Genomic DNA, 12,500 nt, shown 5'->3' with positions numbered 1-12,500 from the left:
GATAGACACAGGGGAAGGCAAAATGAGTCAGAGAATGAGGAGCCAGAAGATTAAAAAAGATTGCTGGAGTTAGTTTGAGGCCAAGCAGAGGCCGAGAGAAAAGCCAGGTTGAATAAGTCAGCTAGAAGAGGAGTTTGAGCCAGAACAGCTGAGTTGAACCAGTCAGCCCAGAGCTCAGTAAGAACAAGAGAGGATTAAGCAGTAAGTCTCAGAGGCTGAAAACTTTCTAGGTTATATTGTATGGAGGCTAGAAGGTTTCAGGACTAGGCCTAGGTTAGAAGTCAGAGGCAGTAAGCCTCCAATACAACAACTGAATCAGGTGAATAAAAGTTGTTTTGTTGTTGTTTTACATGGATGTGTTAGTGCAGGCTCATGTGTGCCACAGTATCCACATGTGGAGATTAGAGGCTGACAGGATGACGTCAGGCCCTTGCCTTCCATCTTGGTGGAGACAGGTTCTCTTTATTGTTCTGTTTCTCTGCATGGCCAGGCTCTGGTGAGTCCCCTGTCTTTCTCTCTCATCTCATTCTACAGCAGGTTATGGAGGGGTGCTGCTGACCTGGCTTTTTGTGGGTTCTCAGTCTCCAAACTCAGGACCACACTCCACAGCCAGCTCTTTACCCACTAAGCCATGTCTCCAGACCAGCATTGTATCCTAGGGTGGTATAAAACTCTTGCCGGAAGTTCTAGGTTTCTCAGGCTTTAAACATGTACTTTCATTTATCACCGAAGGCAGACCCTTGGCTTCTGAGTTCCTAATGTATTCCTAACCCGGATGGGTCAATCATTCAGCGTTTGGAGCCTCAGTTGCTTGAATTCAGACTATATTAAGGATCCTGTAGCTAGGTATGTGGTACAGGCTTGCAATCTCAGATACTCTGGAAGCTGAAGCAGAGGGATCGCAAGTTAGAGGCCAGCATGGGTACGTTAGTGAGATTTCAAAACTAACAGGGAGGCAGTGCTGGGAGAGGGATTTCCTGGTACACAGAACACCTGGGCTCAACCTCCTGCACTATAACAACAGCAAAGATACTGCTCCTCTGTTAGTCACCCTTCTCAAGACGGACCAGCCTGGAGCCTTAGTCAGTGTCCTGTGATGCAGTGGAGCTAGCAGGGAGCCTCCTGTACATACGCAAGGCTCTGGGTTCGAGCCCCAGCCCTACAAACAAACAACACAATACCATGCAAACAAACAAACAAACAAAATACCAGGTGCATACCACAGGACATTTTCCTTCCCAGGAATGTTCAGCATGTCCCAAAGACAGTCAGCCTAGGATCAGGGATGTGGCTCGGTGGTAGAGCACTTCTTTAGCATATACAACAGGAAAAAGAAAAAGGATATTCATTCAGGGGACAGAGGCAGGAGGGTTTTAGTTGGAGTCCCACTTGGGCTACATAGTGAGACCTCGTCCTGCCACTCCACATGCAGACTGTCCTGTCCTTACCAGGCTGGGCCAGAGGGAGGAGAGCTCCCCAGGGCAGGGGGCACAATGCAGGGCTTGGTCCGCAGGGATGTGCAGGCAAAGAACAGACACCCAGGAACAGTACCGGAGAACTGTCTTGCCTACTGGGGGCAGGTGTTGGAAGATACTTCACCTGCGTACTCAGGAGCTAGGGCTTCTGAGAGGGAAAAACCTTGTAAGATCAAACAAGGAGTAAGGCCTGATAACTGTCAGGGTGGTAAATTCTTACTAGGATTGATAGCGTAGCCAGGCTGAGAGGGGGAGGGAGCCAACTCCTACAGTCCTCACCTGAGGTGTCACCCGAAATTGAAACTGCCCCAATCCTTCTTCCGGGAACCATTATGGCCCCACATTGTCCCAAATACAAAAACAAGGGGCTGGAGGGATGGCTCAGCAGTTAAGAACACTGTCTGCTTTTCTAGTGTATCCAGGTTGGGTTCCCAGCACCTTGTGGTCTCTTTCAGCTGTCTGTAACTCCAGTTCCGGAGGCTGTCACTACTCACCTCCATCTCTTCCTGCTTGCATGTGGTATACATACACTCAGGCATACATACTACACATAGAATTAGATAAAAAGAAAATACATTAGGTGAAGGGATCGCCCCTGGCACGTGGTAGCACTCATTGGTGGCAGGCCAGGCCTGGGCGGTCCCATCTTGTGGCAGACACTGCATATGCTGTAGACCCTGTTAAATGCCATTCACGAGAGGCCGTTGTGTTGACCTGAACTCCTGTACTAGGCTCCCAAAGGTCAACCAGAATGGCTGCATGTTTTAAAGTTAATCCAAACTTTAAAACCGGCCAGTGTTCTAAAAGCCGGGAAATTCATAACAGCAATCAGAGTCCAGTGAGCAGAGCTGTCATAATTGAAAAGGCAGTTCTGTCTACGGGGACCCCTCAGGAAAGTCATTTTGAGATGACCAGTCTACCTCCTATTCCCTGTGTCTGCTGGTGTGGCCCATTTCTACCTAGAACCACTTCCTGTGCTGAACTCATCAGGCCACCTCTGTTTCATAGCTCCCCGGCTTACGAGGCTGTCTCTGTGTCATAGGTGGTCAACTCATCAGGGCGCCTCACAGAGACGATGCGCCATTCATGAACTGGAATAAAAGTCAATTGGATGTTGAAGCTCAATTTACTGGTTTTATTCTTCGACAATTACAAGTGAATTTTGATTGGGAACCACGTCTTAAATTGTTAGGTCTTTCAAGAGCAATTTGAAGTTTACGAAAGTGTTGAGGAGTTAACATGTCACGTCTAGTTCATCCTTGCTGCTGTAACCCAGACTGGGTGATTTGAAAGAAAAGCAGCACACTCGTGGAGGCCGGAGGACAGCTTGTGTCAGCTGGCTGTTTCCTTTCCCACGTGGGTCCGTGGGATCCGATGCAGGTCGTCAGGCATGGTGGCGAGCACCTCCGCGTGCTGAGCCATGCTGCTGTCCCCATCCTGCCCATTCCTCAGACTTTTAGTTACGTCTGTCATTCTTGATTCTTTAAAGCAGTGTCTCACGTGGCCCAGGCTGGTCTTGAACCTGCTCAGTAACCTAGGCTGGTCTTGAATCCCTTGCCCTCCTGCCTCTACCTACCAAGTACTGAAATGACAGCTGGGAAGTACCAATCCTGGCTTGAGAAGCCGATTTTTCACTGTTACATTTCGAGTATCTGTTGGTTGACTTTGTGATTGTATCTGTTGGTTGACTTTGTGGTCGTGTGCGCTGGTGCGCGCTGCTGTGCACACGGAGGTCAGAGAGCAGCTTCTGGGAGCTGGTTCTCGATTTCCACCGTGTAGGTTCTGAATTAGGTCGTCACCCTTGGCAGCAAGCACGTTTATCTACTGAGCCATCACATGGGCCCAAGAACCTTTTTTTTTTTTTTTTTTTTTGTAAAGACTGATTTCCATTATTTTAAAATTGTGTGTGTGTGTATGTGTGTGGTATCCAGGTGCCTGCAGAGTCCTGAAGATGTTGGATCCCTGGTGGCTAGTTGTTGGTGGCTGTGGGCTGCTGAGCATGGATGCTGGCCGTCAAACTCAGGCCCTCTGCTCCTGATGCTAAGCCACCTCTCCAGCGCAAGAACCTGCTTTTTTAATGTCCAGCTGAGCCTAATGTCTGAGAAGCCCTGTTCTTATCCTTCTCACTTCTTTTAGGGAGGAAAAAGGAAGAAAACAGATAAAGTCTCTTCAAAAGCAGTTACTTGGTGTCAAGAGGGAGCGTCAGTTGCAAGTACAGGTAAGGACTGTCCGAGAGGATGATTCCGAAAGCTCCAGAGCTAAGCCCGACACTTGGCAGTCTCCTCCACAGGAGAGTGAGCGGTGCAGGCCTCCGCTTCTGCTGGGGCGCCTTTGCAGGAGACAGATCTGCCTGCTGCGAAGGCAGACGCATGGTAAGGGCTACATGGTAAGATCCTGGAGGGAGAGGGACGGAGAGAGGGAAGAGAGAGAAGAGAAGGGAAAAGGTACAGGTGTGTGTGGAATAGAACTCAGGGGCCTGCCCCTCAGAACTCTGGTCTTGTTGCCTTCCCAGGGCAGCCCAAGCACACCTGACACACCAAGTCTCAGTCTATGCGGAAGTGTGTTCCTAGGTCAGACTTTGACACTTCGTTATACTTGATGCTGATACTCAATAATTGCCTCAAGCTCAGTATAAACTATAGATTTGAGCTTTTGTTGTTGCTGCGGCCTAATCTTATCTGAAATTTTCTTCTAGAAAGATGTGTTGCCAAGTGCTCCCCGCCCCCACCCTGCCCCAAGACAGGGTTTGCCTATGAAGCCCTGGCTGTCCTGGAACTCTCTCTGTACCCCAGGCTGGCCTTGAACTCAGAGATCTGCCTGCCTCTTTCTCCCGAGTGCTGGGGTTGAAGGTATGCACCACTACCATCTGGCTTGCAATAGCCTTGGAGATGCCAACTCTGATAGAATGACTAATTGTTGTTAATAGTTTAGAAATCTGCAAGCTTGGTTTCAGCTTTTCACTGCTCAGATATGAGGGTGGATTTGAACTCCAAAGCAGGCAAGCTTTGTTATTCTCTTCATAGAATTTGGAAGATTTTAAAATGCTCTTTAATTTTTTTTTTTTAGGTTTTCTTTTTACCTTTATTTAGTGTGTGTGTGTGCGCCAGGATGTATGTGTGTAGGTCAGACGGCATCTTGTAGGAGCTGTTGTTCTCTCCCCTGTCATGGGAGTTCTGGGGATTGAACTCAGGCTATCAGGCTTGGTAGCAAGAGTTGTGCTGCACTGAGCCATCTCACTAGCCCCTTAAGGTTTGTGTGGAGACGGTTTCTCCTGCACCGCCTAGCCCCAAATGCACTGTATAGTCTAAGCTGGCCTTGGGAATCCTGCTTCTCCTGTCTCTGTCTCCCAAATGCTAGGATTATAGGCGTGCCCTACCACACATGGTTGGAAGCCATTTTATTTAGTGTATTCATGTATGTATGTGTACATGGGAGTACATCTGTGCGCGGGATTGTGGAGGCCAGGAGAGGATATTAGGTACCTTCCTTTATCAGTTTCCAGCTTACCCCCTTGGGGATAGACCTGAAATCTGCAGCTTTCCAGTTCAGCCAGTGGCCAGCCCACCTCGTCAGTCGCCCCGTGTCTTCCCCATGGCACTGGATGTACAGGCATGCATGAGCATGCTCAGGGTTGGTTTTAACGTGGATGCTGAGGACCCAGCATCAGGTCCGGATGCACCTGCAGCCCACGCTCTCCCTGCTGTCTTAGTCACCTGCCTTTTTATTGCTCTGAGGCGAACAGTGAAACTTACAAAAGAAAGCATTCATTGGGGGTTTAAATGCAGAGGGTGATTCTGTGACTGTCATGGCAGAGAGCACGAAGCAGGCAAGCCCAGCATGGCTCTGGAGCAGTCGCTCAAAGCTTGCATGTTGAGACAGCAACCCAGAGGCAGAGAGAGAAAGAAGAGAGAAAGAACAAGAGAAGGAGAAAATGAACTGAGAATGGATGGTCTGGGCTATTGAAACCTCAAAGCCCATCCCCAGTAACATCCCTCCTCCAACAAGGCCACACCTCCTAATCCTTCCCAAACAGTTTCACCAACAAGGGTCCAGGCGTTCAAATGTATGAGCTTATGGAGGCCATTCTCATTCAAATCACCACACCAACTGAACCATCTCCTGGGTGTTTGTTTGCCTGTCTGTCTATCTGTCTGTCTGTCTCTGTCTGTCTATCTATCTATGTAGTTCTGGCCGGCCAGAACTTACTGTGTAGGCCAGGCTGGCCTCAAACTCATACAGATCTACTTGCCTCTCCTCCCAAGTAAGAATTAAAGTTAGGTGCCACCACACGTGGCCAATTTTAATTTTTTTTGACTTAATAAAGTTTTATTTTTCAAAATACACAGCTGATTGAACCTGCTCATGCATCTTCCCCAGCAGCTGGATCTCCACCCTTTGTGTTTCTGGGGTAAATTACTTGGGCTTTGTGCTTTGAAACCAGCTTGAGAAGTTCTTTACTAAGTAACTCCTGGAGGGCTGCCCTGGCCAAGGAACTGTGAATCTTCAGTCTCTAGAGACCACAGCTGTAGCAATAAGCTCATAGCTGGGAACTTCCTTACACAATCTGTCCTGTGTGGCTTTGTCAGACAGCACCTGGTTGTTGAGCTTGTCCCAAACCTTACCTTTGGACCACATCTTCTTTTTGGCCTTGCCACCAGGCTTAGTTACTGGGTCTCTGTCTTTTTTGGCTGACTTTCTGGCATCCTTCTTCTTATCGTCCTTGGGAGGCATGGCGAAGCTCAGAGAGCGGCGATGACCCTGCAGCCTCATTAAGATGTCGGAAAAAAAGCCAATTTTAATTTTTAAAGTATTTTTAATATTTTTACTTGTTTTTATGTGTATAGGTGTTTTGCCTGAATATATGTTTGTGTACCACTGACAGTTCTGGTTCCCCCAGAGGCCAAAGAGGGCATCAGATCCCCTGGAACTGGAGTTGCAGACGGTTGTGAGCTGCCTTATGGGTTCTGGGAACCCACCTGGTTCCTCTGGGAGAACGGCCAGTGCTCCTAACTGCTGCGCCATCTCTCCATTCCTAAAACAGTTTTATTTTTTATTTTGTTTTTTGACACATGGTTTCTCTGTCTAGCCTTAGCTATCCTGGACTCACTTTGTACTCACTTTGTAGACCAGGATGGCCTCGAACTCACAGAGATCCGCCTGCCTCTGCCTCCTAGAGTGCTGGGACTACAGGTTTGCACCACTGCACCCAGCTCTTAAAACATTTTTTAAAGTGGCCAAAGCATGGTAATGCACGCTTGTACCGCAGTGAGCAGAAGAAAGACGATTGTGCATTTGAAATTGCCTCAGGCCAAATTAACAAGACCCTTTCTCAAAAAAAGGGGGGCACATAGTTGAAAGGGTTGTTAAAAATAAAAAAGGTTGGTGGCAGCCAGGCATGATGGTGTTAACTTGTAATCTCTACACTAGGGGATGGCAGGCTGAGCCAGGAGAATTGCAAGTGTGAGGATAGCGTGGGCTATAGAGTATGTATAACCTTGGCTATATAGTCAAGACCCTGTTTCAAAAAAATAAAACAAAAAGGGAGCCAGGGAAGTAGCTCAATGGTAGAGTACTTGCCTAGCGTGTACAAAGCCCAGGTTCATTATGTCTGTGTGTGTGTGTGTGGGGGGGGGTAATGGTGCATGCGTGTGAGGGTGGAGATGAATGTGCCCCTCTAAGAACATGTGGAAGCCAGGGGAAGATGGCCGGTGTCTTGTTCTCTCACTGTCCACCTTATTGCCCTTGAGACAGGGTCTCTCACTGAAGCAGCTCAACATTTAGCTAGGTAGCTGGCTGGTGCAACCTCAGCGTCTCTTTGTCTTCACAGCCCAGAGCTGGGGTTCCAGACATACAACACCTGGCTTTAAAAAATATTATTATTATTATTATTATTATTATTATTATTATTATTATTATTAATTTGTTAGACAGTACTGGAGATTGAATTCAGGTCATCAGGCTTGGGATTTGAACTCAAGCCCGCATGCTTGTATAACAAGCACTCTTACCCTCTGAGCCCTCTCCTCAGCCTCAAGATGTTAACTTTAAGCCTCCTGAACACATTGCTGAACCTCTCCTTATTGTTTTGTATTTGTCACTTAGAAAGTGTCTTGGGTGTCAGTCTTGAATCATTACCCATATTAATTCACTTGTATTTTTTTTTTTAATAACATCTTTCTTATCTGTGAAGATTTTTTTTTTTCTGTGTAGCCTTGGCTGTCCTGGACTCCCTTTGCAGACCAGGCTGGCCTTGAACTCACCGAGTTCCGCCTGCCTCTGCCTTCCGAGGGCTGGGATTAAAGGTGTGCACCACTGCACTGGCTCTGTGAAAATTCATAAAAGCTGGTTTATACTTAGCCCTCCCCAACTATATAGACTTTGCAGAAGTTTCCTTTCCTGAAAAATTCTATCATAGTTTTAAAATTCTTGATTTTCTAAAGACTATAGAATTTGAGCCAGGGGTGGTGGTGCATGCCTGTAACCCCAGCACTCCCGGAGGCAGAGACAGGCCCATTCTTTGAGTTCGAGGCCAGCCTGGTCTACAAAGCCAGTCCAGGACAGCCAAAGCTACATAGAGAAGCTCTGCCTCCCCCCCCCCAAAAAAAAAAAAAAAAGTTACTTGGCTACAGAACTGTGGTGGCATAAATATGTTTGTTGTCGTGTATCTTGAGCTGGCTAACTAGCCAAGGATGACCTTGATCTCCCATCCTCCTGCTTCTATATCCTAAGTTCTGGAGTCAGGAGACCGCACCCCCACATCCCATGTCAGAACTGCATGCTTCAGGCAACCGCACTCTTGTTTTCCTCTTGCCATCCAACCAGAGAGGCAACCTGGAGTGCCAGACAAGTGGCAAGGCTTCCCTTTCCCGGAGAGTCTAGCTTCCAATCCCAGCGCTTGGAGCCAGTGCCCCGCAAGCCAGGGCCAGTTGTGAGAACAGCCTCTTCCGCTAGCATGCTTTTGGCTCAGGCCGCCAGGCCCTGGGGCCTGACCTTCTGTCACTGCGCCGTCACATCTGGGTCCAGATAATATGCTCAGACAACCGTGTCTGAAGGCAGCTGGGGGCTCTGATAGAAAGTTTGGTCTGCCAGGGAACCCCACAAAGACACTGCATCTGTCTAAGGACTTTGGTCTTGGAGAAGCGGCAGGCTCCTTGGACGATCAGGATGACAGGCTGTGGTGAGAACAAATCTCTGAGTGAAAGGTCTGAAAAGCAATTCCTGAGTCAAGATTCTTGGCCTGCAGTGCTGTGTGCCTTGGCTGTCTTGTGTAGCTTGGTGGGAAGATCCAGAAATGGACCTACTTCTGCTCACGTGCTGGCATACTTCAGTCATGATTTTAGCATCTGGAGCCAGCTAGGATTGTATTTCTTACTGTGTCTCACATGGCCACTGAATGTTTGTGTGAGACATGTTTGCAAAAGATGTTTGTGTGACTCAGCCAGCAGGAAGGAAACGAGAGTATTCAGAAGCAGAAGCCTAAGACAATAGCGTTAGAACCAGATGTCTGGCTTTTTTTTTTTATACATCCAGTGTTATATGAATTTATAAACAGTTATTTAATAGTACACGATGTGATATAAACTTTCTGTTTGCTTTAGGCCTCTGCCATAGCCTTCTGTTTTTTTAATGATTTTTGAAATTATATGTATACATGTATATCTGAGTACGTACATGTGTTTGTGTGTGCGTGTGTGCATGTATGTCTGAGTGTGTGTGTGTGTGTGTGTGCGCATGCGTGCGCATATGCCTGCACTTGTGCAAGTGGTACCCAAGGAGTCCAGAAGATGGGTATCGAATACCCTGAAGCTAGAACTACGGTGGTTGTGAGCTGCCCAGCGTTCATGCTGGGAACCAAAGTCGGGCCCCTGCACGAACAGGAAGTACTCTTAGCCACTTGGCCATCTCTCCAGCTCTGACTTCTAGACAATCTGATAAAACCAAATATGGGCACATCTTGTGCTGTGCTTAACTCGAATGCAGATTGTCGTTCAGTTTCTGGATCATACCCAGGTCTTAGTTGCCCAAGGACTCTAGCATGAACCTCTCCCCTTTTTTCATTAAAATTTTCTTGCCTTCATTTTTCATGATTTGGCTTATTTATCTTCGTGTGTCAGGACCAGTAAGTCTTCTCAGAGGTCCTTAGACACTGTGGTAATGGAGGTTGCCCTTACGTTTCTCCACACACTGTTGTCTATCTACCACTTAGCATGGTGTCTGCTCTTGAAGACTTTCCTTTAATTTATTTTATTTTCATTAGTGTTCTGTCTGCATGTATGTCTGTGTGGGGGTGTCAAATCTTGGAGTTACATGCAGTTGTGAGCTGCCATGTGGGTGCTGGGAATTGAACCCAGGTCATTTGGAGGAGCAGCCAGTGCTCTTAACCACTGAGCCATCTTTCCATCCTGAAGACTTTTCTTTTTAATCAGCGAGTCTGAGACTTAAAACTGTGAGGCATTGGTGACCATCAGGCTTCTAGCACGTGTTCAGTGACCTACTGTGCTGGTGGCTAGTTTTTGTCGACTTGACACAAGCTGGAGTCACTTGGAAAGAGAGAACTGCAACTGAGGCGTTGTCTCCGTCAGACTGACCCGTGTGTCTGTCTGTGGGGTGTTGTCTGGATGAATGGTTGATGTGGGAGGGCTGAGCCCACTGTGGGAGATGTCATCCCTGGGCAGGTGGTCCTGGGTTCTGTAAGAAAGCAGGCTGAGCAAGCCTGGAAATGGTATTCCTCCATGGCCTCTGCTTTAGTTCCTGCTGCCCAGTTCCTGCCCTTCCTGCCCTCAGTGGGTGAACTGTGACTTTAAGAAAATAAACCTTTTCTTCCCCACGGTAGCGTTTGGTCAGTATTTTTTATCACAGCAATAGAAAGAAAACTGGAAGTCACTCAGCATACATCCTTTCCTACGCGGCGGCAGCATCTGCATTCAAAGACCCAGCCAGCCGAACAGAACGAGTTTGAAAGCACTTGGATCTGTACTGTAGAGACTTTATGGAAAGGACTGGAGCATCTGCAGGCTTTGGCATCCTTGGGAGGAGGAGTGACTTGGGACCAGTCCCCCGTGGGAACTGGGGAATGACCATAATCACTCTCTAGGTGCTAGGATTAGGGTTTTTGAAGGTGGAACCTAGGCCTTAACTGACTTGTCCAATTTTGGACAACTGGTGAGTCTGTGGGAAATCAGGACTTGTGATCACCTTTGACCATTGCGCTTTCTACCAAAATGAGATCATAGAGGCACATCTGTGTGGTAAATACGGAAATACAGACTACCCAACCCAAAGAAGGTTCTGGAGAGACTCACTTATTCTTGATTTGCAGCCTGCCTGCTTGTTTCTTTGCTTGCTTCCTTCCTTCTCTCCTCCCTTCCTTCTTCCCTCCCTCCCTCCCTTTCCTTTTTATGGAGTTCAAAGGAAAACTTGAGTCAGTTCTCTTTCTCTACATGTGGGTTTCAGGGATCAAACTCAGATCATAAGGCTTGGTGGCAAGTGAACCACTGAGCCATCCGGCTGCGCCTTCATGTTTTTGAGGTCTCCTGTAGCTCAGGCTGGCTTTGGGCAGCTAAGGATACAGGGTGACCTTGGACTCCTGACCATGCTGCCTTCATTTCATAAGGGGTTGGGATTATAGGTATGTAACACTATAGCCAGCTTCATTTTCTTCTTTTGAGGCAGCGTCTCAATATGTATCTCTGGCTGGTCTAGAACTTGCCATGTAAACAGGCTGGCCTCAAACGCACAGAGACCCATCTGCTTGTACCTTCAGAGTACTGGGATTAAAGGTGCGTTCCACCATGCCCAATATTGTTTTTCTTTTAATGAAACAATTTTTTTACTCTGTGGTCCCTGTTGGCCTGGAATCTGTGATAAGCCTTATGGTTGGCCTCCTGCTGCTGAGACTCATTTTCATTCATGCTATCATGACGGCTGAGTAAAGTTCCCTTAGTGTGCTGGGAGAAAGCCACCATCAATTGCCTCTTGTTTTACAAGCACAATGGATTTTCAGTTCAGAAACCTTATCTCTGCAGAGCGGGAATGAATACATTGCTCACCTCAAGGACCAGTTACAGGAGATGAAGGCGAAAACCAATTTGGAGAATCTTTATATGAAAAGAAATACCGACCTGCAGATTTCCCAGACCCAGAAGAAATGTAACAGAGCAGAGGAACTCTTGCTGGAGGAGATTGAGGTAACCTGCGCTACATTAGGATATCTGGGGATGAAGCCCAGTGATAGAACAAGTGCCTGATTCTGAGTCCAACCTACTATATCAGCAGCAACAAACAAAACAAAAATCCAGGGAGGTGACTTGATGATGTCATGTGGGTTGTCACTTTAAAAAAGTCATTTATCTTGGACTAGAGAGATGGAGCAGCTGTTAAGAATACATGCGTTTCTTCCAGAGGATCTGAGTTCAGTTCCCAGTGTCCATGTCAGGAGGCTCACAACCTCTTGTAACCCCATCTCTGTTTTTTTTTTTTTCTGACACAGAGTTTCTCTGTGTACCATTGGCTCCCCTGGACTTGATTTGGTAGACCAGGCTGGCCTCAAACTCACAGAGATCCTCCATTCTCCCAGGTCAGCTCCATATTTTTAAACTATGTATAGGTGTGTGCCTGCGAAGGCCAGAGGCATGGGGTCTTGTACAGCTGGAGTTACAAGTGGTTTCAAGCCACTCAGCCTGGTTGGTGGGAACCAAACTTGGGTCCTCTGATAAGAGCTGTATGCACTCTTCACTGCTGGGCGCTCTCCACCCTCACTGAGCTGTCATTCATCATGTGTCAGCCAGTACAAGAGGGGACAGAGGAAGATGAAGGTTTTCCTTCATGGCCAGTTCAGCCCTGGCGGTCAATCATAAAAGACTAACTGGAGTCTTAAATATTTGTGAGCAGACTGTAATGACTGTACCTCCTGCCTCCCTGTATGACTCGGGGAAGGCTGCTGTGAAAGCTCACCACTCAGGAGGTGATCTCCTGCTTCTCCTTCCTTCCTTCCTTCCTTCCTTCCTTCCTTCCTTCCTTCCTTCC

At 47.5% G+C, this 12,500-nt stretch overlaps 1 protein-coding gene and 1 pseudogene across 3 annotated transcripts in view; one reads left to right on the top strand and one right to left on the bottom strand.

The window, feature by feature from the left end:
* Positions 1-12,500, top strand: part of Iqcg (IQ motif containing G) — a 35,119-nt gene that overhangs the window by 11,660 nt on the left and 10,959 nt on the right. For all 3 annotated transcript variants that reach the window (XM_055625083.1, XM_055625082.1, XM_055625084.1), the window contains 2 exons: positions 3,612-3,693; positions 11,501-11,662. In XM_055625083.1, coding sequence (XP_055481058.1) covers positions 3,612-3,693; positions 11,501-11,662 — 244 coding nt within the window. The remainder of the gene's footprint in view (positions 1-3,611; positions 3,694-11,500; positions 11,663-12,500) is intronic.
* LOC129689703 (40S ribosomal protein S25-like) lies at positions 5,836-6,206 on the bottom strand (annotated as a pseudogene).

This window comes from Psammomys obesus, unplaced genomic scaffold (genome assembly GCF_907164565.1).
Source record: "Psammomys obesus unplaced genomic scaffold, mPsaObe1.curated_primary_1811, whole genome shotgun sequence".
Lineage (NCBI taxonomy): Eukaryota > Metazoa > Chordata > Mammalia > Rodentia > Muridae > Psammomys > Psammomys obesus.
This window is presented reverse-complemented; position numbering and strand designations above follow the sequence as displayed.